This window comes from Aythya ferina, assembly GCF_964211825.1.
Source record: "Aythya ferina genome assembly, chromosome: 16".
Lineage (NCBI taxonomy): Eukaryota > Metazoa > Chordata > Aves > Anseriformes > Anatidae > Aythya > Aythya ferina.
In genome coordinates this window covers 990,793-1,011,926 of record NC_140315.1, presented here as the reverse complement: position 1 = coordinate 1,011,926, position 21,134 = coordinate 990,793, and the positions used below count along the sequence as shown (strand labels likewise).

General features: G+C 52.7%; 2 protein-coding genes across 3 annotated transcripts; one reads left to right on the top strand and one right to left on the bottom strand.

The window, feature by feature from the left end:
- Nucleotides 1-1,363: 1,363 nt before the first annotated feature.
- Nucleotides 1,364-10,376, bottom strand: DUSP15 (dual specificity phosphatase 15). Of its 2 annotated transcripts, none has more exons than XM_084538139.1 (9): nucleotides 10,263-10,376; nucleotides 9,004-9,107; nucleotides 8,677-8,828; nucleotides 6,628-6,661; nucleotides 4,123-4,205; nucleotides 3,667-3,716; nucleotides 3,117-3,191; nucleotides 2,468-2,639; nucleotides 1,364-2,288 (listed from the first exon to the last, which is right to left on the bottom strand). In XM_084538139.1, the coding sequence occupies exons 3-9, from the start codon at nucleotides 8,695-8,697 to the stop codon at nucleotides 2,079-2,081; spliced, it is 645 nt and encodes a 214-aa protein (XP_084394265.1). In that variant the 5' UTR covers nucleotides 8,698-8,828; nucleotides 9,004-9,107; nucleotides 10,263-10,376; the 3' UTR covers nucleotides 1,364-2,078. The 2 variants fall into 2 exon arrangements, with proteins under 2 accessions (XP_084394265.1, XP_084394264.1); XM_084538138.1 differs by lacking the exon at nucleotides 10,263-10,376 and adding an exon at nucleotides 9,289-9,779.
- TTLL9 (tubulin tyrosine ligase like 9) lies at nucleotides 10,143-20,902 on the top strand (the record flags this gene model as incomplete). The annotated part of the gene is made up of 12 exons (XM_084538511.1): nucleotides 10,143-10,510; nucleotides 10,967-11,078; nucleotides 12,225-12,410; nucleotides 14,360-14,428; nucleotides 14,710-14,800; nucleotides 15,395-15,435; nucleotides 15,522-15,609; nucleotides 16,472-16,530; nucleotides 17,370-17,566; nucleotides 19,263-19,376; nucleotides 19,863-19,984; nucleotides 20,540-20,902. The coding sequence occupies 12 exons, from the start codon at nucleotides 10,143-10,145 to the stop codon at nucleotides 20,608-20,610; spliced, it is 1,518 nt and encodes a 505-aa protein (XP_084394637.1). The 3' UTR covers nucleotides 20,611-20,902.
- Nucleotides 20,903-21,134: the final 232 nt, after the last annotated feature.

The following is a 21,134-nucleotide window of genomic DNA, read 5'->3' as shown; positions in this document are numbered from 1 at the left end:
GCACACAGCCTTGGTGTGGGTTTATAGCGTGAACCAGGAAATGCTGCGTGTAAACACCTCTGTGCGGCGTGTCCCAGCAGGGGGCTGGCAGGAGGGCACGGCTGTGCAGGGGGAGCACGTTGGGGGCCAGGGCTGGAGCCCCCCTGCAGCACCTCGCTCGGTGCCAGGAGCAGGGAAGCAGCCAGGGCTGGCAGGACCGAGAGGAGAGGGGGACTGGAGGGCGCAGAAGCAGTGGGGGATGATGCTGAGTTATCCTAATGAAAAAAAGATGGGAAGTTTGGGGTGCCAAAAGCTGCAGCGCTGCTCGGCACACCCCCCAAAAAACAGGGGCAAAGCCCCTCTGCCTGCCGCCCCTCGCTGCTCCCCGCACAGCCCCGTGCGCCCCGCGCGGCGCCCGCAGGTGCAGAGGGGCCCTGGGGACACCCGGCAGCTGCCTGCCTTCAGCCACAGCCATCAGGCAGCAGTAAATGAGCAATCATTAATTATTGATGGCCATGTCCTGTCCGACTGCGCTGTCTCCTGAAAGCACCCAGGGCAGAGGCCATCCCCGCTCCCCGGCAGCTCCGTCCCCCTGGGAGCCTGCGTCTGGTACTCAGAGCACGGCTCAAATCTCCCTTTCTGGCTGGGGGGAGGAACGCTGTCCCCGTTAGGAAAAGGGGAAGGAAAAGGGGACAGCAGGGATGAGGGAGCCCCCAGGGTGATGCTGATGGCCCAGCTGGGCAGCATCAGCCCCACCTGTGAGTGCTGCACTACAAGGTGTCAGCAGGATGGGGCTGGGGAGGAACGGGGTTTGCACCACCCAGCCTCCCCGCAGCTCCCAGCAGGCTCCAGCTGAAGGCATTGAAGAGGCTGCAGCAGAACAGGATCCACGTGAGTGCCCCTCTGCTCCTGCCCGAGCTCCCCAGCAGCACAGCCCTGCAGTGACACCGGGGTTTCTGGCCCTGAGCTGCTCAGGAGCAGGCATCTGAGCAGCCCGTGCCCTGCAGTTTGCTCCCAGTGGCTCTCCTGTGTGGTGGCAGGGGTGGCTTCCCACCAAGGGCAATGCTGCTGGGGCATGGCTGGTACTGTTTGCACGTGGTGTTCCCAAAACATCGCTGTGGGGTTGTAGCTGTGGGGCCTCAAGCCCCCAGCAAATGTGGGCTGTGAAGTGAGGCTGGGTGGGAGGAGGGCAGGGAGCCCTTGCCTCCTTGTAGCCCCCCTGCGAGGCAGCAGGCTGGCCTCTGTGCTGGTGTCACCACCTGCTGCGCCCCTTCCCTGTGCTGCCCATGGGTTTTGGACTCTCCCCGTGCCAGGATTTTCCTGCCCCAGCCCCCCCATTGTGACCCAGCCACCACCCACGAGTCAATCCACGTCCCAGGCAGGCTGCAGAGAAGAGACCTTTATTACTACGAGGACATAGAAAGTCTTTAAGCAAAATGGCTTAAGGCTCCGCTTTAGTGAGGTCTGGCTAGGTTAAACATTTATTTCCCACCGTTCAAAGATTGTGCCCTGGTACTGGTGGGAATGGGCTGCGATGAACTCCTAAAGCTGCGCTGCTTGCTCGGGGCTTGTGCTTGGTTGGCCCGGAGCGCCGGGGCACCCGCGTGCCCCTGCCCCGCAGCCACCTCGGCTCTGGAAGCTTGCTGCTGCTGCTGCTGGTGGGAAATCTGCCCCAAGGGGTCAGCAAGCTCTCCTTGCACCCCGTGTGCGCCCCTGAGGCCCATGCAGCTGGTACTGAAGTGCTAAAGCTGCTGCCAGCATCACCTGGTGGCTGGGAAGCCCTGTCTGCGGCTCTGCCCGGAGCCAGAGCCCACGGTGAGCGGGGGACCGTCGTCTGCTTTCACCAGATGTCCTCCCACACCAGGCACGAAGGGGCTGACCCCCGCAGTGCTCTGCAGAGCGCAGCAGTGCAAATGAATCCCTCCCCCGATAGCTGAAAGCCAGGACAGAAGATGGCACGCTTGAACCCGGAGAGGAGAAGGAGCTGTGCTTGCGGGTGGCTCGGCGGCACAGCGCTTCCCCTCCAGGCCGGCGGTGCTGCAGCTTAGTTTTTACCAGGCTGTTAGGTGATTTCTGCTGCTCTCCCTCCCTGGCTGCCATCACTTCAGACAAGCCGGGATGCAGGAGAACGTCCTCTTCACCCGCAGCAGAAAGGGAGCGGTGCTCTTGATGTCCCTGGCTCTCGGTACCAGTCCTTGCCGAGCTCCCTCTGCTCTGGGTGCTCCTCTCCCCGCCGGCAGCAGGGCCTTGATTTCTTCCTCGTCATTGAAAGGGGATGACCCGTACCTCTGCCTCAGGTGCCTGCGGATCTGGGGAAAGAACAAGATCCCAGCGTGCTTATTTCGAAGTGCGAGACCAAGCCTGAAAGCAAGGGGCACAGGGAAGGATTCTGGTGCCCCTGGGCTCCGTTCCTGCCCCGAGACCCACGAGCCGGCACCGCCACAGGGTTGTGCAGGTGACAGAGGCTGCGTCCCCCTCGCGCCCCTACCTTGCGGGCTGCGCTGCTGCCGAACTCCTCCAGCTGCTGCCTGAAGCCAGGGTTGGGGTTGGCGACGGGTCGCACGCTTCTGATGGCCTCGAGCACCTCCTGAGAGCTCAGCTCCGTCACGGCCATGACGTAGGCGACGACGACGGTGGTGCTGCGGGAGATCCCGGCCAGGCTGGCACGGGAATGAGCACATGGGAGGCTGCCCGTGGCGTGCCCTCCCGCCTGCTGCCCTGACCCCGTGCCTGCCCCTTCCTCCACCCCTTGTGCCTCAGCTATTTTGGTTCCCCTTCTCAGCGATCTTGCTCTCTGGGAAGCCAAAGCCCTTCCAAGGTCCTCTCGCTCAGTGCCTATAAATACACCCCGCTCCCCTGGGGAAGTGAAAGTATCAGCTGCTGCCTGGAAGCCTGCCCCAAACAGCTCTCTTCCCACTTGCTCAGTGACAGCAAAAAGCTGCCCCTCTCTAGCAGTTCTCCAGCCCCAGGACTCCCCAAATCCTACATGTTTGGAGGCTGCAGCTGAGCCTGGTGGTGGATTCATGGACACGGGGACCCTTGGCAGACACTTGTGGCTGAAGCGGGGGGTTCTGGCAGCTAGACCTCCTGCTGTGCTGGGAAGATCGTGGCACTGGGCATGAGAAAAGGAGTTTTACCAGTGGACGAGGCAGTTCCCTCCATGCAGGCGACACTGGTGGATAAAACTGATGCATTCCTTGAAGTGCTTCTTGCTAGCAGGAAAAATAGCACAGAGTAAGGACCAGAGGTGTGGAACCAGAGTTTTAGGCTGCAGGTGGTGCAGCCCTGAGTGTCTGAAGACAAACAAAAATAAAATGTCTCTTGCTTTACAGACACCACCACCAGCTGCTGAGACCCAAGCAGCTCAGGGCTATTTTCCCAAGAAAAAGCCTACGGCAGCTCACATCTCTGACCGTGCCAGCGCTCCTGGCCAGATCTGTGCCTTCCCTGCTCTCCCCCATCTCCAGGCAGCTCTGCCCAGGCTCCCAGGAGGAATGCTCCCTCCTCCTCTGCATCCCACTGCAGCCAGGCTGCCTGTCACCTCAGCCCAGGGCTGGGACCTGCTGCAGTTGCTGCATTTGAGGGGTTGGATGCAGCACCGCAAGGGCTCAGGGTCCTACTGGCTGCCCCGCAAGGACCGAGCTCCTGCGTGTCCCCATCTGGGCGCTGGCCTCACCAAGTACTCACATGTTGGCCTCTGGCGTGTCTGGCAGGGGAATACGGAGGTAGGTGATATCCTGCAAGACATGAGAACAGGAGAAACTCAGCCCCCAGGGTCCTGCAATCGGCTCGCCTGCACTCCCCTCAGGCTTCATTCCCACAGCACAGCTTCCCTCCGTGCAGGGCTGCTCTCCCCCTCGGTACGTGCATCGGGGAGGGCAGCAGGGAGAGAGGAAGCTTGTGGCAGAGGGTGGGAAAATAAGATGAAGTTGGAGAGCTGGAAATTGTTTCTCATCAGCATTCAAGGCCAGGTTACGATCGTGAGCCAGCAAACTTCCCAGAGCAGAGGGGCTGCCTCGCTCCTCTGGGACTGCTGCTGGGGTGAGGTGGACGTGCCACGGGATGCTCGGAGCTGAAGGGAGGTGCTGCAACGTGGGAAGAGCTGCAGCAGCCTGCATGCTGGCGTCAGGCACGGGACCTTACCTGCAGCAAGGGCTGGGGGGATTCATGGATGGAAACAATGTGGGTAATCTTGTTCCGGCTGAGCTGCTCCAGGTCTTTGGCATCTACAGGATAAAAGTAGACATTGGCACGTAGTTGTTTCTTACCCTGCTCCTCCCACAAGCACATCCACCACCCTCCTGCAGACAAACCAGCACACGAAGCCGTGCTCGGGAGGAGCAGCTGCATTACACCCCCCTCCCGTGCACATCGACGCGCTTGGAAGAGCAGCCACAGGCAAATATGCAAACGCCTCTTGGAAATCTGGGAACACAAACCCGGGGGCACCAAAACAGAGACCTACTCCCTCCAAAGGCACTTGACCTCGCTGCTTCTGCTTGGATTCACGTCTGCATGGGAAAGCACTCTCTTGTGCAAGCAGGCAGCTTCCCACTTGCCTCTACTTGTCCACCAGCTCAGGGCGGAAAGAACGCGCTCTGAGACCGCACCTCTCCCGTGCAACCACGACGTGGAGATGGGACCTCCTGCAGCCTCAACGATTTATCTCACAGGCTGCAGAATCAGAGCTGCAGCTTTTCATACCAGCATTGAGCTTGGCTGAGTCTGAGTTCGTTTTTAGTATCTGAGGGGTCTGCAGAAAACAACTGAGCTGCAATTTGGAGCGCTCTGCATGCATCCCTCTGCAGCTGCATGCGCAGAGATCAAGGACCCTCAACTTTCTGGGGAAATGACCTACTTTTCACTAATGCTTCAGCAGCCTCTGGTTGTGATTCTGGTCACTGGTCTAGCATCAAAGTTATTATGCTGTGAGGATAGCCTGCTCATCTTGCTGGCTAAGCAGCTTTGTAGCTGTTTCCCTTTCATGCCATGACCAGCTGATCGTGCACAAGCTGCAGGAGATGAGTACTAATATTTTCTCATCTCATAGCTTTGGGTTTCTAAACTTCCGAGTGGTGTGAAACCTTGGCTCGGGAATCTGAAACATGATGTGCTAATGGCATGATGTGAATATTTAATAGAAGTGAGTCTCAAGAGGCACGCTTCACATTAGAGTCCGTGCCTTGTGTGTGCGTGCAGCGGGGAGGGAGGCGCGCACCCTCTGTCCATGGGCTCGTACATCAGCTGTCACCTCCCCACCCGGCTCTGGCAGGCAGAATGACAGCAATTAGTGACACGATTGTAAAGCCTCGCTACGGCTGGAAAATGCTTTCAGTCGGAGAAAATGTCTCTATGAGCTGTCAGAGCTTAATTTAGCGGGCCTTAAATCTCTGTCATCACCCTGAATTTCTTGGTAGAGCAACGCTTCGGTGGCATCAGGCCAAGATAAAACATCAGTGGTTGCTTGCAGTAACCTCTGGGAAGGGCTCGGGAGCTGGGTACCCCTGGGTGCGCTCCCCACAGGGCTCCCAAACAGCACCCAGCCAGCAGCAGCTCCTCCAGCCCTGACCCCTGAAACTTTCCCTTCCGATGCTGAGGAGCGTGCTCTGGCCAGGCTGCTGCCAGCCAGGACTGTCACGCTGGTTCTAATGACATTTTCTTAGCAATTCACGCCAGTGTTTTCAAATGTTCTCAGCACTTAGAGCAGGAATCAAACTGTCAAAAGAGCCGTTAGGGAGGCAGGAGCTCTGATAAATGCTGGTTTTTCATGGCAGATGCCAGTCCTTAGTCATGAATGACTGACAGTGAAAACCTATTAAAACAGTGATTCGGTGCGAGAAGGGCGACTCAGCCTCTGGGAGAAACACCCCAGCGTGTGCAGCCCCCTCCTCCTCGCTGCTAAAACGTGGGGGAGGCCGAGGCTTTCAGGAGGGCTTTCAGTTCCAACCTGTCTGTCCCTGCTCTGGTTGGTGTCACAGCATCTGCCCAGGTGCTGCTGGCTCTTTCCTGACAAGGTCATGGCCCTGCTCAGCTTCTTCCTCCAGTCTCCTGAGATCTCAGGAAAGCTATTAAAGAGAAATAAGGCAAGCAAAGCAAGGGCAGATTGCATTCTGCCCTGCATTCCCACCACTGCCTCCCCTCTTGCTGTTGCTCACACAAACTGCACGCCCGTGTAGCAGAGGAAACCTCATTCCAGGATGGTGAGGCATCATCCTATCCAGTTAGCTCCAGCTCTCCGCTGCTTCTCTCCACAATATTTAGTTTACAGGCTCAGCACCTGCATCTGCCCAGGCCTGAGCTCCTGATTCTTCCCCTCTCCAGGAAAGCAAAGCGAGGCTGGAGATGGGAAGAGGAGGCAGAGGAAGGCAGTGCTGAGGGAGGAGCTGGCCCTTCTGCTAGGCAAAGGGACATCCTGAGCAGGGCTCAAACAAACCCGAATGATGGGAATGCAACAGGAGAGCAGCTTTTATCCCTCAGCTGGAAGAGGAAGCGCCGTGCACTCACGCACCCAGGAGCCCCTAAACCTTCCTGATGTGGCTGCTGCTGACCCTCCGAGCTCAGCCCACCCGTGCAGCACGAGCCCGTGGGGTTGGGGCAGACAGAGCTGCCCAGCTCAAGGACTCCTCCGCGGCGTGGGGCTCTGCTTACCGATGAAGTTTCCCAGGTAAAGGCCGGGGAGGATCTGCAGGACACAGAGAAGAGGTGTCAGTCCGTCAGCAGCTAACGCAGTCCCTGGTACCCACTGCGCTGGGGCTCCTCGCGCCAACCTGTCCCTGCCACCACCCGTGCCCGAGCACAGCAGAGGCCAGGATGAAGCACACAAAGGGAACCAGCAGCATTCACCACTCGCCTCTCCTCCCCTGGACTCCGGCCACTCCAGCCCACACCGCCACGGGCTGTGGCAAACCAGCAGAGCCTGTGGAAGGGCTCACACTGGTGAACCCAGCCTCAGCTGGAAAGGCAAAAGTGCTGCCACCAAGACGAATGGCTAAATGACCTGTCTGCTGTCACCTCGCTGCCTCCAGGCCTGCAGCAACAGCAGCGCAGCTCAGTGCCTGACATCCAGCCCAGCTGATCTTTGGCCACACCAGTGGCAGCCCCATTCTGCCTTCCTGCCTCATGCTCCAGGCCCTTGCAGGCACGGGAAGGCTGCCCGGTCTCTCTTATTGCTCCCTTATCAATTCCACTCTCAATTTCTTTAGCGATTTCTTATTGCTCCTTTTGCTCATTATCTATTTTTATCTGGGCTCAGCACGCTGCGTACGCCTTAAGGCAGCCTCAGCCTGCCCCTGACCTGTGCTCCTCCTGCTGCTCGAGGCACGAGGAAGCAGCAGACCCAGGGAACCTGGAGAACGTGACCCAGGACAGCCTTGGCCAGCGCTGGCAGGGTGGGGAGTGCTGACACGCTCCGCACAGCCCCCAGCTCTGCTACGCTCCCTGTGCTCCATGGGGAGCCCGTTTCTAACAGGCCTGGGACAGATTGCTCTGAACACTGTGCCTTGAATGTAATTGCCTTGCAAAACTTCACTTCTTGTGATGAAAAGATAATTACTTGACAATGCCTCTGTTAACAGCACTGCAGATTACAGAAGTGAGACACCCTGCATCCATTCCTACCCTTAGCTGTTTTGTATTTTCCTGTTTCCCATCTTGGAAAATGAGGACTAACAGCCTGGGCACACTTCTGTGCGCTCAGGTTCACTTCCAGCTTCTCCCTGCTGCGTGTTTGGTGGGCTGGGACCTGGGCAAGCAGAGAGGATTTCTACAAATACTGTTGTGCTTGCACAATGTCTTATCTCACTGCTCATGTTTGGAAACATTTCTATTGCTCTAACAGCTTAAAGATCTTTTTTATGATTCCTTAAATTTTAGATCAATTTTATATCGACGGGGCGCCTTTAACTTTCAGCAGCTGCACGGCAAATGAGATGGCACAAGAGCCATTTAGCAAGGCCAGCTCCCAGGGGCAGGACGCTGAGCCATGAATAATGGCACATTCCTGTCCCTGTAACTTTCTGATCCACTCCTCGCTGAATAAAATGGGCCATTGCAGCTCTGTCTAAAACACCGAAAACTTTCCCAGGTAACGAGTGGTTTTAGGTTGGAGGGGATATTTAAAGCATAAAGAAGATGTCTCCGTTCACCTGTGACCTGGGAAAAGCTCAGACAAGCAGGAAATAGTGCCCGTGCCCTCTGTCGAGCTTTGAGCACTGTGCAGAGCTGGCAAGCACAGGACGTGGCACCACACCACCCTCAGGGTCTAACAGGGCTGCTGGCGTGTGCTTGGGATCTCGTGCCTTTGCTTTAATGGTGTTGGAAGTTTCCTCCCTCCCTCGGAGGGGTTGCTGTGACCTCCTGTCCTCCACACTCCGCCGTGAACCCGACAGTGCTGTTCAAACCCGGCCTGCCCTGGCAGAAGTGGCCAGGGGTGGCTTGCAGGGTAAGCCCGAGCTGCAGCTCCGCACGGCCTCTCTGCCTGCTTCTCATCGGATTTTGCTCAGCCTGCAGGAAAACAAGCTCCTCCGGCAGCCGTGCCCGGTGCCGCTTTCAGCATCGGCGGGGAGGCTCCCTGGCACGCGAAACGCTGCTCGGCATCGCAGAGCAACCAGAAGCAGACCGACATCTCCCACCTCCAGCACTGCAAGCCCGTCCTGCAGCGCCCGGCCCTGCAGAGCTGCACCCCGGCGCTCCCTTTACCTTGCTCATGCCATTTCCCATGGTCTGCAGTACGCGCCCCGGGAGGGGCGGGGAGCAGGTGTCCTTGTCCCCGATGCTACCGTCCGCCCTGTCCCCAGGCGAAGCTGCTCCGGACGCTCCCTGGGAGGGTTTTCGTCATGAAGAGCTTGCTCCTGCGGGACAGCCGCTTGTCACGGGGGGCTCGATTCCAGCACACGGAGGCCAATCCCCCGGCAGCAGCGGGCTCTCCCGGACAGGAGAGACCTTGGCCGCTTCCCCTGAGGCTCCTGCCAAAGCCGAAGCCCTTCCCCAGCACCCGCCTCCCTCGCACCGACTGCTCCTTCTTACCGGGAGGAGACAAAGGAGGAGAAACTCCACCTCTGAGCGGTGGTGTGGGAGCGCCGGGCGCGCTGTCTGCTGACGGCCGCCGCTGCCAGCACGGCCGGACAAGGCTGCAGTGTGAAGAGAAGAACAAAACCTTTGTCCTGCCCCATCAAGGACAGTCTGTTTGGCCACGCAGCCAAGCGCCCGGTGGCATGCCCGGCCCTCCCTGTGCCTGCCGTGGGGGGTTCAGGACCCCAGCTCCTGCGCTGCAGAACCGCAGGCTGGCAGCGGCGGCAGCTCCGTACCCACCTGCACACAGGTGAAATGTCTCTCTTCCCGGGGGAAATGTCCCTTTTGTCCCCACAGATCGGGCAGCACCAGCGGGTGCCAGCACCTGAGAGGCCAGGTTCAGCTGGCGGGTGCCCAGCCAGCACCCCAGGGCTGCTCCCTCCCTCCTGCATCACCCGCACCAGGGCAAAGTCCGGGTCCTTTTGGTGACCTGAGCACTGGGAAGCGTTGGCACCGTCCCTGCAGGGCGCTGACAGGGCTGCAGGACTCCCAGGGGCAGGTTGGGGCCTGGCCTGCGCCCCCCGTCCTCAGCCGGGCAGGACTCCCAGCCCCTATGGGAACACTGCAGCCCCTGCCCCGCGTGCCCTGTGGGGTGGCAGCTGTCCCCTTGGTGTCACTGGGGCGGGGGACAACCCCATGGCAGGGGACAACCTCACGACAGGGGACAACCCCATAGCAGGGGACAACCTCACAGTAAAGGACAACCCCACAGCGGGGGTCAACCCCACAGCAAAGAACAACCCCATAGCAGGGGACAACCCCATGGCAGGGGACAACCTCACGACAGGGGACAACCCCATAGCAGGGGACAACCTCACAGTAAAGGACAACCCCACAGCGGGGGTCAACCCCACAGCAAAGAACAACCCCACAGCAGGGGACAACCCCATAACAAGGGGACAACCCCACAGCGCTCCCCCTGGGCTGGGCAAGGAGCCAGGCTAACCCCGCACCCTGGGGACCCCGGGGCTGCGTTAGGGACCCACGGGTTGGAACTGGGGGGCTCTGGGGGTGACCGGGGGGGCCCCCCCAGGCCCAAGGGCCCCCCCCCCAGGCCCTAGGCCGCGGGCGCCCCCTGCTGCGCTGCGGTTGCCATGGCGACGGCTGCGGCCTGCGGGGCCTACACCATGGCGGGGCGGAGGGTGAGGCCGCTGCCCCCCCGGCCTTCCTCCTCCTCCTCCTCCTCCTCCTCCTCCTCCTCCTCGCCCTCTCACCGCCTCTCCTCTCCGCTCCTCTCCCCGCAGGCCGCCGCTCCCCGTGCCCCGAAGAAGCCGAAGCAGCGCCCGGCGGAGCGCGGCGGGGCCGGGCCGGGCAGCACGGGCGGCTCTGCCCCCGGGGCCGCCCCCCTCCCGCCCCCACCGCCCTCCGGCCGCCCCCGGCCCTGTGTCCGCTTCAAGTGCGGCTTCACCGGGCCCGTCCTGGATGTGCTGAGCCGCCGGCCCGGCTGGCAGCAGGCGAAGGAGTAAGCGAGGCCTGGCCCCGCTGCCCCCGGCCATGGGGGTCCCTATCGCCGCCTCCCGTTCGGCAGCGGCTCCCTGGGGGCAGTTGGGGGTCCCCCGGCGGCAGTTGGGGGTCCCCCGGGGCAGTTGGGGGTCCCCCGGGGCAATTGGGGGTCCCCCGGGGCAATTGGGGGTCCCCCGGGGCAGTTGGGGCCTGGGCCATGCTGGGTGCCAGGCCCAAAGCAGCCCCATAGCGCTCCCCAGGTTGTGCCCGCAGCTCCTGGGTTTGTGTAGGTTGAGGCAGGCCTGGGGGGGGGGAATCCTGAAATTTTCTCCCCTTCTGATTTTAAAGATGAGGAGAACGCCCCCAGCCCGAGCAGCTCCCCTCTGGTGGAGGGGGTGCGGGGAGGGGAGGTGGCCGTGGGTGGTGGTGACCCCGGGTAAGCGCGGTGCTTTCTGCATGGGGCCTTCCTCCCCAGCGAGGAGGAGTGGGATTTTCTCTGGTGTGATGTCAGTTGGCTTCGGGAGAATTTTGACCACACGTACATGGAGGAGCACGTTCGCATCTGCCACTTTCGCAATCACTATGAGGTAAGAACCCCTCAGAGGTGGAGTGAAACTAGGAGGGTTTGAGGAGGTATTTTTAACTTGTCTGTAAGTTTCCACAAGAAGTGGTTATGACTGGAAATACCTGCTAATGTTTTCCACCGTGAAAACTGGCTTCTCTTACAGCTCTGATAAACCTTCAGAATGTATCAACATCCCTCTGCCTCAGGTAGGGCTTTGCTCAGGATCCTGACACTTCACTTTACCCTGTTCCCAATTGAGTAAGCACCAACAAGGTCACGAATCTTGAAAATGACAAAACCAGTTGTGTAGGGGATCTAGTTAAAATAGAAAATGCCTTCCTCTGTGTAGGTGAGTTTCCTGACACGTTTGCGGGCGGGATCTCCAGTGCATTAGGATTGGACACGTGTTCTCGTTTGCCGAGTGAAAGAGAGCTTTTACCCTACATACATCTAAGGCTGGTGCATTGCAACAGGTCCTCCAAAAGGGCAGTATTTTGGGGAACCTTATTTCTATTTATGAGCAGATTTAGTTGCAGCAGCTAAAACTTACCATCTCAGAGGTCTGCCCCCCATCCTCTCATGGATGCTGACTTGATTTCAGCAGTAAGGGCTGCTGAGCAGGGTGTGCATCTGTTCTGAGCCTTCATGCTCACCAGTGTTAGCATAAATGGGGACTGGCAGTGGTTTGTAACACTCGTCTGTAACCTGCAGCAGTTCAGGAGCCGATACACTTCCAGCTCAGCTGATCTTGCCACAGGGGCAGCAATCTGGGGAGCGGTGGGGCTGCAGTGGTTTGGGTTAAGCCTGCCTGCAGACATGGTTACAGCTGTCGGTGTGGGCAGTGCTGAACAGGGCTGTCTGCTGGAAATGAGTGTGTTGACTGCACTGAAAGGTTACGTTAGAAATGGTAAAACATGGGTTGTAAAACCTGCTCTGTTTAGCTTCTCTCTGTTTGTGCAGGGATTAAATAAAAATTGAAATCAAGCCTTCTCTGCGACAAAGCAAAAGCAGTTCTCAATGATTTCCACGTTTGTTTATTTTTTTCCTGAGGCATATGTGGTGCAGTTGATTCCCCAGATGTCACCAGAAACATCTCAAGGGCAATGAAAGTGAGTCAGGCTGCATGAGCATCTGTTGAACCTAACCTTATATTTCTCTTTCTACCCAGCTGAGTCGGAAGAATTACTTAGTGAAGAACCTGAAGAGGTTTCGGAAGCAGTTAGAAAGAGACGCAGGAAAGCTTGAGGCAGCAAAATGTGACTTTTTTCCAAAGACATTTGAAATGCCTTCAGAGTACCATTTGTTTGTGGAAGAATTTCGCAAGAAGCCTGGCACCACTTGGATAATGAAACCGGTAAGTGTATGTTCCTCTGAGGAAAGTGAGACAGTGATGAATGGATGCCTTCATCCTGTGGAAGGAGAGGAAAATATGCAGGAAATCCACAGGAATAATGGCATGTAGCAAGGTGGTTAGGAGCAGCAATACTTCTGTCCAGTTTCCTGGCCAACACGTACTACCAAAACACTGCTTTTTGTGTCACGATTTATTTCAGCAGCTGAAAAACAGCTCATTTTATTTGTAGAGCCAAAGTTTACTCAATGGTGAGGGTATAAAGCCCAGGATTTTTGTGCGTAGGAACAGATTGTGCTCTTAGGGATTGTTGCTATGGGGCTACGGCCAAGTTCATGCTCTGAAATATTTCAGTTCAGCTGCAGGTGTACAAGAAGGTGTGTGTGTATGTAGGGCAGCTGTCTAATCAGGCTTCTGGTTAAGCAGTATTTTAAGGCAGCTCCTAAAGATGGAGCTATGAAAACATCTGTTTGGTTTCAAGGAAATCCCACTACATTAGATGTCAGCCCTTGTAAATCCAGGCAACTTACTGAGTGGACTTTAATCTCTTAACGTTCTTAGGATGACAGGAAACTCCACGAGCAGCCTGGAGTGTAAATTGGGGTGGATTTGGTTGGCATTAGCTTTTTTTATGCTCCTCAGTTAGAGACCTGAAGTGTAGCCTCGTGCTCTGAATCCAATTTGTCCCACAAAACTTACGGCTCTGTGGAACTGTGCTGATTGAAGCAACTTCCAATTCAGCCAGCGTCCTTGGGAACCAAGAAAAAACTGTACCGTTTCCTTTACAAATCTCAATGTAAAGCTGAGAAATGTCTTGCTTCTGCCAGTTGATTCAGGCCATATAATATCATGACTATCATGCCATGGTGCGTAATTAAAAATACACTGATCTGTGGGACTATGAGAGGACAGGCACGTTGCTTTGTGCCATAGGTCTGGCAAGAAGGTTGGGACAGGACAACTTGCCGTAGCTGCGAGTCAGACCCATCAGTAAGGGCATGCTTCTGAGAAGAAAATGGGAGGTAATTATGCAAACTAACATGTGAATTACAGCCAGGAGGATAGCAGCTAGTGATTATCCAACTCTGCAAATGGGGATGTGTTAATTGTCAATGGAGAACCTTATATTAAGCTGATTTTTATGCCCACAACCTCAATTAAAATGGTGAAAAAAACAGCATACAGTAAACAAGGATATATGAAAAGCCTGTGATTACAGGGATTTTACCAACTTCTTAAATGAAATAGTTTGTGACTGACCTCAGAAGCTCACAAACAAGTAAAAATAACTCTGGTGCTCGTTCTGTCGGTCTGTGTTCTTGAGCAGCCCCACGTAGTGATGTCTTGGCCTGCCTCCTCCCACGCTTGGGTACCGTAGGTCAGGACGTGCACGGTGCCAGATCCTGGGACTGCAGGAATCTGGACTTCCTTTGAAGGTGTTCTGGGGAGTCTTGCTTCTCGGGTGGCTTATTCAGACCACTTCTCACTTGCTTTTAATACGTAGCACAAACTAGGCTGGCTTCAGGTTTGTTCTGCTCTTGCTTGCCGTAGTTCTCTGACATCTTTCATGACTTCCCCGTTTAATTAAGTTCTGTAGCATACACAAATTTCAAGTGTGACTTAAAGATTCCCAACAACATATGTTGTGTTACTTATATTTCTGCAAGCATGTGACAGAGTTGTTTATTCGTTACTATGGAACTTCCCCATAGGCTGTCTGCCTGCTTTGCCCTTTCCACCAGGAATTCTCCTAGCACTTGTAATCTGAGCGTTTAGCACTCGAGAGCTGTTGTTGGATCCCTTCGTTTTCTCCCTGTCCCCATAACATTAAATAAATACGCTTGCATACAAACAGATGATGAATCAGGTTATGCAGGGCTGCTATGTTGAAACTCTGGGGAACAGCAGGAAATCCTAACGTGAAAGCAAGTAACTGCCTCTCCATGCTGTAGGTCGGCAGGTCTCAAGGTAAAGGAATCTTCCTGTTCCGAAAACTGAAGGATATCGTTGACTGGAAGAAGGTGAGAACAACTGTCTTCTCCTTAGGCAATCTTGTTCTTTTGCTATTCTTTCATCTCCTGTTTTTGCCAATGACTTGTTCTGTCCTCTGCAATATTCCTTCGCTGTTCCCTTGAGTGACAGCAAAGCTTCTTAGAGTGGGTTTTCCCAAATAATTGGATATTTTATCTGGGATCTGACTTAAATGGAGACAGAGCATCCAAAAGAAAATGAGTGTATGTGGGGAAAGATGGTGGAAAAACAGTTTCTTGAAAGGGGAAACTGCACGTTGTTTCTCTCACAGGATGGTGGCCGCACAGAGGAGCAGAAAGATGAAACACAAGTAGAAACTTACGTAGCCCAGCAATATATTGAAAATCCATACTTAATAGGAGGTAAGATGCCCGTCCAAGCCTCTGCTTTTCTGGTTTGGGGAAAAATTACCCTGACCTACGGGATTCCCCCTGGACAGAGAGGGCACCATAGGTTGTTCTCTGTGCTGAACCATATGTGGCTAACTTCCTGGAGTGACCTGTTCCTGGGCCTGTATGTGACTAAATAATCTGCAGCACCGATATCTGTGGCGTGGTAACTAATTAGCTTGCTGAGGAAAGGCTTGTGAGAATGTAGAAATGACTCTGTGAACAGCCACCGGGACTAATTCAATACACAAAGTGTTAAGAATAAGTGTGCTGTCGCTCTCAGACAGATCATTACATCATCATGTGCCCAAATATTCATTAAAAGAATGCAAAGGGATGCTTACTTAAGCTTTGCATTATTTGTCCAGAAACTTGTGAATAGTCATTGACCTGGAATAGTGGTCCTACTGGTGTTCTTAATATTAGATAAATGTTTCTGATTCTAAAAAAAAAAGTATGAATTTCAGTCCTCTACCTTTGTGTGCTTATTTAGATATAAGCTGATATTGGGTACTTGTAGGTAGCAATATTGACAACTGCATTGCATTATTTTTCTGTTTTTCATAGGCCGAAAGTTTGACTTGAGAGTTTATGTTCTAGTGACATCCGTAAGTGCAAGCCACCGTTACTAAATTCTTACATCAAAACTGGATTTTTCCCTCAGTGCTCAGTTGTTCCTTTCCTTTTCTCCCAGTACATCCCACTGAAGGCCTGGTTATACAGGGATGGATTTGCTCGCTTTTCCAATACACGATTTACTCTGAACAGCATAGATGATCACTGTATCCTACCTGTCCGTGTGTGTGGTAAGGAGGGGTAAGAAAAGAAATGTACAGTTTTACTGCTTGGTATTAGATACAGCAGATGAACCTTGTCACTTCTGACACCTGTAGGATTCTCCTGTCCTGCTGCTACCGCTGTTACTCTGTTTCTCCTGTCTCTTCTGCACTGGAAGGCTGGTGTCACCAGATCATGGGAAATGTCAGTTTGACAAATCAGCTAGGAACCCATGCTGAAATGTCAGTCCTGATTTTATTGTTAGTGGTTGAATTTTGGCTGCCTTTCCCCTTCCTTAGCTTCAGAGAATGGAAGGACAGAGTGATTCATGGGATAGCACTATTTGATTTCCTATGTGTCACGCTTGTTACTGTATTGAGTTTGATAGCTTTTACTTGATTAACACATCTTCCCAAAAGGTATCTGACCTTAATTTGATGGCTTAGGAGACAGGAAAATCCATCACATCTCTCACTGAAAGTTCAGCAGAGTTCAAGCGTGCTCTGAACGACCCAAAGCCGTACCAGGGTGGGGGTACAGCAGTCTTGGGTGGGGGTGCACTGGGGTCTGGAGGCACACTTACATGAAGAGCTTCATCCCAGCCAGGAGGTACATGGTTTGTTCAAGGCAGTCACTCTTTCAAGAGTGCTGTTTGGAAAGTGACTGCTCTTTTTTATTTTTTCCTGCAATTGTTAGTAAGATATCATGCAGTGCTGTATATAAGCTCAGGTGGCTGCAGCCTCTGATTACAGACAAGGAGGATAATTAATTAGTACTGAGGCAAAGGAGGATGGCTTAGAGTAAAAATTCAGCATTTACTGGTTCAGCATCTGTGTGTCTTTGATCCTTATCTCTGCTTTATGCCAGATGTTCATCTCACCAATGTGGCAGTGCAAAAGACTGCTCGTGATTATGATCCCGAGAAGGTGAGCACGTGTGTGTTGTCTGCAGACTATTCCCCTGATGCCTGCCATTTGGGCTCTTCTGGCAGATGCGAGCAAGCTGACCTCATCATGCCAGCTGCCATGCTGTGGACATGTGCGGCAGCCACTTAAATGTGCTGCCTTGTCTCCAGACACCCATAAATGTGATTTCATTGATAGGGGAGAGGCTGGGCGAGCGTTCTGCTTTAACTATTGCATTGCAGCCGTCTGCTCATCTACAAGGCTGATGGTTTTGACTTTAATAGCTTTCTGCTCAGAGCTCTTCTGAGCTGTAGATACCTTATCGCTTGGCCCTTCATTTCTAAGACCTCAGTGATACAACAAGGTTAGCACTGCTGCACACAACTGTCAGTCTTAAGCCTTGTGTCTCAAGAGGTGGCAGCTGAAAGAGAAAATAATCTTAAATGAGATGTCAGGTTCCTACTGAATCTGAGATGAGGGTTGACATTTGGGAGTAATAGAGGATTGTGTTGAACTTCCCGTTTTTATAGTGTATTCCCTCTTATAAATCTCTCATCTGTATGGAAAGGAGGGTCTCTGCAATACCCTGACAGAAGATAAGATGGTGATTTGCTGTTTGGGAACTTCTGATGGGGACCTGGAGACTTTTTTCCCCCTTTCCTTATAGCTATACAATAATCAAGCTTGAATTGCTTAACTGCAGCGTGGGGTTAGTGGCCCTTGCCTTCTGGTCTCTGGGTTTTTACTAAGAATTCTTGCTTGGCTGTAGAGACTATGGAGTGATGACTGAAAATCATGCAGATAAAATGTGTGTTCACCCATTGGGAACAGCTTAGTGTAATTGTGTTTGGATGTCTCAGGGCTGCAAGTGGATGATTCAGCAGCTCAGGCAGTACTTGACTGCCAAGCATGGAGCAGGATCAGTGGAAGTTCTCTTCGCGGATATGGACAACATTTTCATCAAGAGCCTCCAGAGTGTTCAGAAAGTGATTATCAGTGACAAGCACTGCTTTGAGCTCTACGGCTATGACATCTTGATCGATCGGAATCTGAAACCGTAAGGGTGTTAATGAACATAAAAGGGATTATAGTAGCAGGCCAGCTGCTTTCCCTGTGGTGGTGGGGTCACCTCGAGATGCTTCTGTCTTCAGCGTAGATAGCTGCTTGCAGGCTGGCTACAAGCGAGCCAGTCCAGGAGCTGCAAGTGAAGCATGGAGGGGTTTGAATCATTTTAAGCACAGGAAGCTGAAATACAGAAGGAATACAGCTGGTTTTGCTCAGAGTGTCAGGGTGCATTAAAAGGGATCAGCACCGTGTGAGTTTCTGTAGGATCTCTAGCACTGCGTTGTGGAAACCTGCTAACTTGGTTATTTCTGTGATGTTTTCCCGCAGAGTATCAATGTATCGCAGCAATTGCTGGAGGTGGGAGGGTTAGGATCATCTCTTCTGCTGCAATATACATGAGGAGCAGTGTCCTGTTGGCAATGATAAACGCCCAGCCAGCAGCATTAGGCTGCTAGCACTAAAACGTGCCCCTTGTGTTTGTGGTACGCTGGCTAAAAGGAAGACCCCAACTGGAAGAGATGCCTTTTGTTAGCTGTGGAGAAGAAGAGGCTTCACAGGAGCTGAGGATGTTTAAAACAACCGAACAAGCCCTCTTCCCAAAAAACTGAAAACATAATTTGACTCTATTGAGATATCTTTTAAATTCAGCTTTTATTCACTAAGTGAAAAATATGACTAAACGTTCAGCTGAAATTCTCAGGTTTTTATCTGCTGCATATGCAACCCAAGTATTGCAACAGCAGGAACCTGAAAGTGCAACTGATTTGTCATTACATGAGCTGAGAAAAATAGAAACAGCAAGTAGTACTTCAGAGATGACAATGAAATTGGATAATTCTTTCAGCCTTAATCATATAAAATGCAAATAGTACCATAGGTAAGGAAATGTCCCTGAGATATGACTTATGTTGGTGGTGTTCTCTTATGAAGTGTCTTTAATTTTTTATTTTTTTTTTAACTGTTTCCTCTGCCAGCACACAGTAGCTGGCATACCTGTAACAGCCCCGTGTCCTGTCAGCATCAGTCTCATATTTCACGTAGCACCACTGGAGACAGCTTTATCTCGAATGAGCAAGTAAATGCAGCTCAGCTGTGGTCCTGGTAGCTCTAACTTGTACGGTCTACTCTGTCCATAGCCTAAAATGGAATTACTGCTTAGGCAGCATGCACATAAACAGCTGGAGTGACTTCAGTTCATTGGGAGACAAATCCAAGTGGTGAATCGGAATAAGAGCCATTGATGTTACAGTGCTTAGAGGCCACTGCTGCTGTTTGCTGCGTTTACTTGGCTCTTGTAGGAGAGCTATTTGAATGCTGTTGTGCTAGCAAACTGCTCCCAGGACACATTTGCATTCTTCCACCAAAAACAGGTTAGTGCTTATTCTGTGAATTACCCTCGGTGTTTACTGCTTCATCTAGAGTTTGGTTTTAACTTGCATGACTTTCTGGATGCTAGAGGGATTTTTTCTTTATTACTATTGAGAACAGGAATAGAAACTTTGCAATAAGCTCAGAATGTTCTTTGGCTCGGTGTGCGGTAAAGAGATTTGGGGTTAGATTTCCTATTGCTTCACACTTATTATCCTGCTAGCAGGCAGGAGGGTTATTGCGGATGGACGCTTCTGTTAGATGAACCGCTGACAAAACTGCCTGTTTCCCCCTAAGTTACTCTTGTCTTATCTCCTCAGCTGGCTCCTGGAGGTAAACGCTTCACCTTCCCTTATTGCCAGTAGCCAGGAGGACTATGAACTCAAGTGTCATCTTCTCAAAGACACACTTCATATTGTGGACATGGAAGGCAGGTGGGCAAAGAAGCTTATTACCTTCTAAGGGTTTTTATTAATGTGTGGAACGGGTGATCTGGTTCTGTCCTGTCTGTTCTTGGCAAGCGATTGTAATGCTCTAAGCTTTGTAACTGTTAAATAACGAATTTCCAGAAACGGAGCAAAGCAAGCAAGCCTGCTGCCACTTCAGTGGGGAAAACAAAACAGCCCAGGGTTGCAAAGGGAATTAAGTCAGTGTTAGAGCTGGGACTTGCACAAGAACTCTTTCAGTTTCTTCTGCATTGTGCCTCCCACACCTATCGCTTCTGGAGCAATCTGTTCCAAGAAGCTTGTCTTGCATCACTTTGTGATTGACTTTACAACTGTGCTAACCTCGGATATTAATAGTAGAAAGATGTCCACTGCTTTCAGCTGTTCAGCTCTGTCTCTGACAGGGAGTTTATTCCCGTGCACAGACAGATAATCATTACTCAGGTACTTCAGTTCATGTATTTGATGTTGTAGGCTGACAGGGAAGGAGAAGCGTGTTGGAGGCTTTGATCTGATATGGAACGACGGGCCTGTCAGCAGAGAGGGAAACCTGGGTACCCTGGTGAATGGGAACTTCATGGCAAACACACATCTAGGTACGTACTCACCCAGCGCTGGCAGGTGCCCTGCTCACATCCTTTCCTCACTAAGAGGAGAGCACGCGCCTTTCACTTGAGAACAAGAGAACAGGGAGTGTGGACTCTGGGATTAAGGGTCCAAAAGGAACAAACGTTTTCCAAAAGCGGATGTAAGCAACCAGACTGCAGAAGCACTGTTGAAAACAAGCACATAAATGTAGGGGAAACAACTTTGTTTATAGCCCTGCTTTTCAAGTTTGAAGTCACTGCAGAGTGTTTTCATATGTCAGTATCGCAGCAAATCTGCTCTACAATGATTGTGGTAACCATTTACCAAGCACTCCCCTAAAGCTAGCTGTGTATCTAACTGTTGTGAAGTAGTACATGGATTCTGAAGTCATACTTCCAAGAGGCTAATGGATCTTAAGTTTATTTTGTAGTGCTCAGTGTGCATACGATCATCACTGCCTGTAGTTCCTAACTAAAAAAACATGAGTACAGCAATTACCTTACCCTTCACAGGCATGAAGAGTAAGGTCATGTGCAACTCCCCTGTTGGTATTTTCATTGCAGGCTGCTATAATGACAGGAAGCAACAACTGAAGCAGCTTTTCAGGACTCTTTCTGCGCAGCAGACAGCATGAGGCCAATACCAAGCTTGCCTTGGGAGAGCACCGTAGGTGAAGTCTGTGGTGTCTCTCCCTCTCTTCTTCATATCATACAGCAGCAGTTCCCATCCCTCTCTGGACATGGCTGCCTCAGCACAAGGCTGCTGACCTTGTTTCCTAAGGGTTCCCCAGCTGGGAGACTGCAACAGGCTTGAATAAAAAAAATATTTCATAATGGCCAACACAAGACACTCACAAGTGATGCTGGCTTCTCAGCTGACCACCTGCAACCTGTACAGACTGGGAGAAAATAAAGCAGCTAAACACATTCTGCATAGCAAAACAAAGCTTTTAAGGAAGGCGGGCACCTGATCCTTCTGCTGCTACTACTATGGAAACATGTCAGACCATAAAACCTGTTGCCATGATACTGTAAAAATAACCTTGCCATCACATGTTAAGGAGACGTTTCCTGGCTGTACTACACAGGTTATGTAAGAGCGTAGTTACAACACAGGCACTTGGCAGGGTACTGCCATTCACTTCCAGAAGAGATGCAG

Coding starts and splice junctions, on each gene's coding strand:
- DUSP15 (XM_084538139.1), bottom strand. CDS start 8,697: ATGGGAAATGGCATGAGCAAG. Junction 4,206..6,627: donor TTACCTGGGAAACTTCATCG/GTAAGCAGAGCC, acceptor TTTATCCTGTAG/ATGCCAAAGACCTGGAGCAG. Junction 3,192..3,666: donor GACACGCCAGAGGCCAACAT/GTGAGTACTTGG, acceptor TTTTCCTGCTAG/CAAGAAGCACTTCAAGGAAT.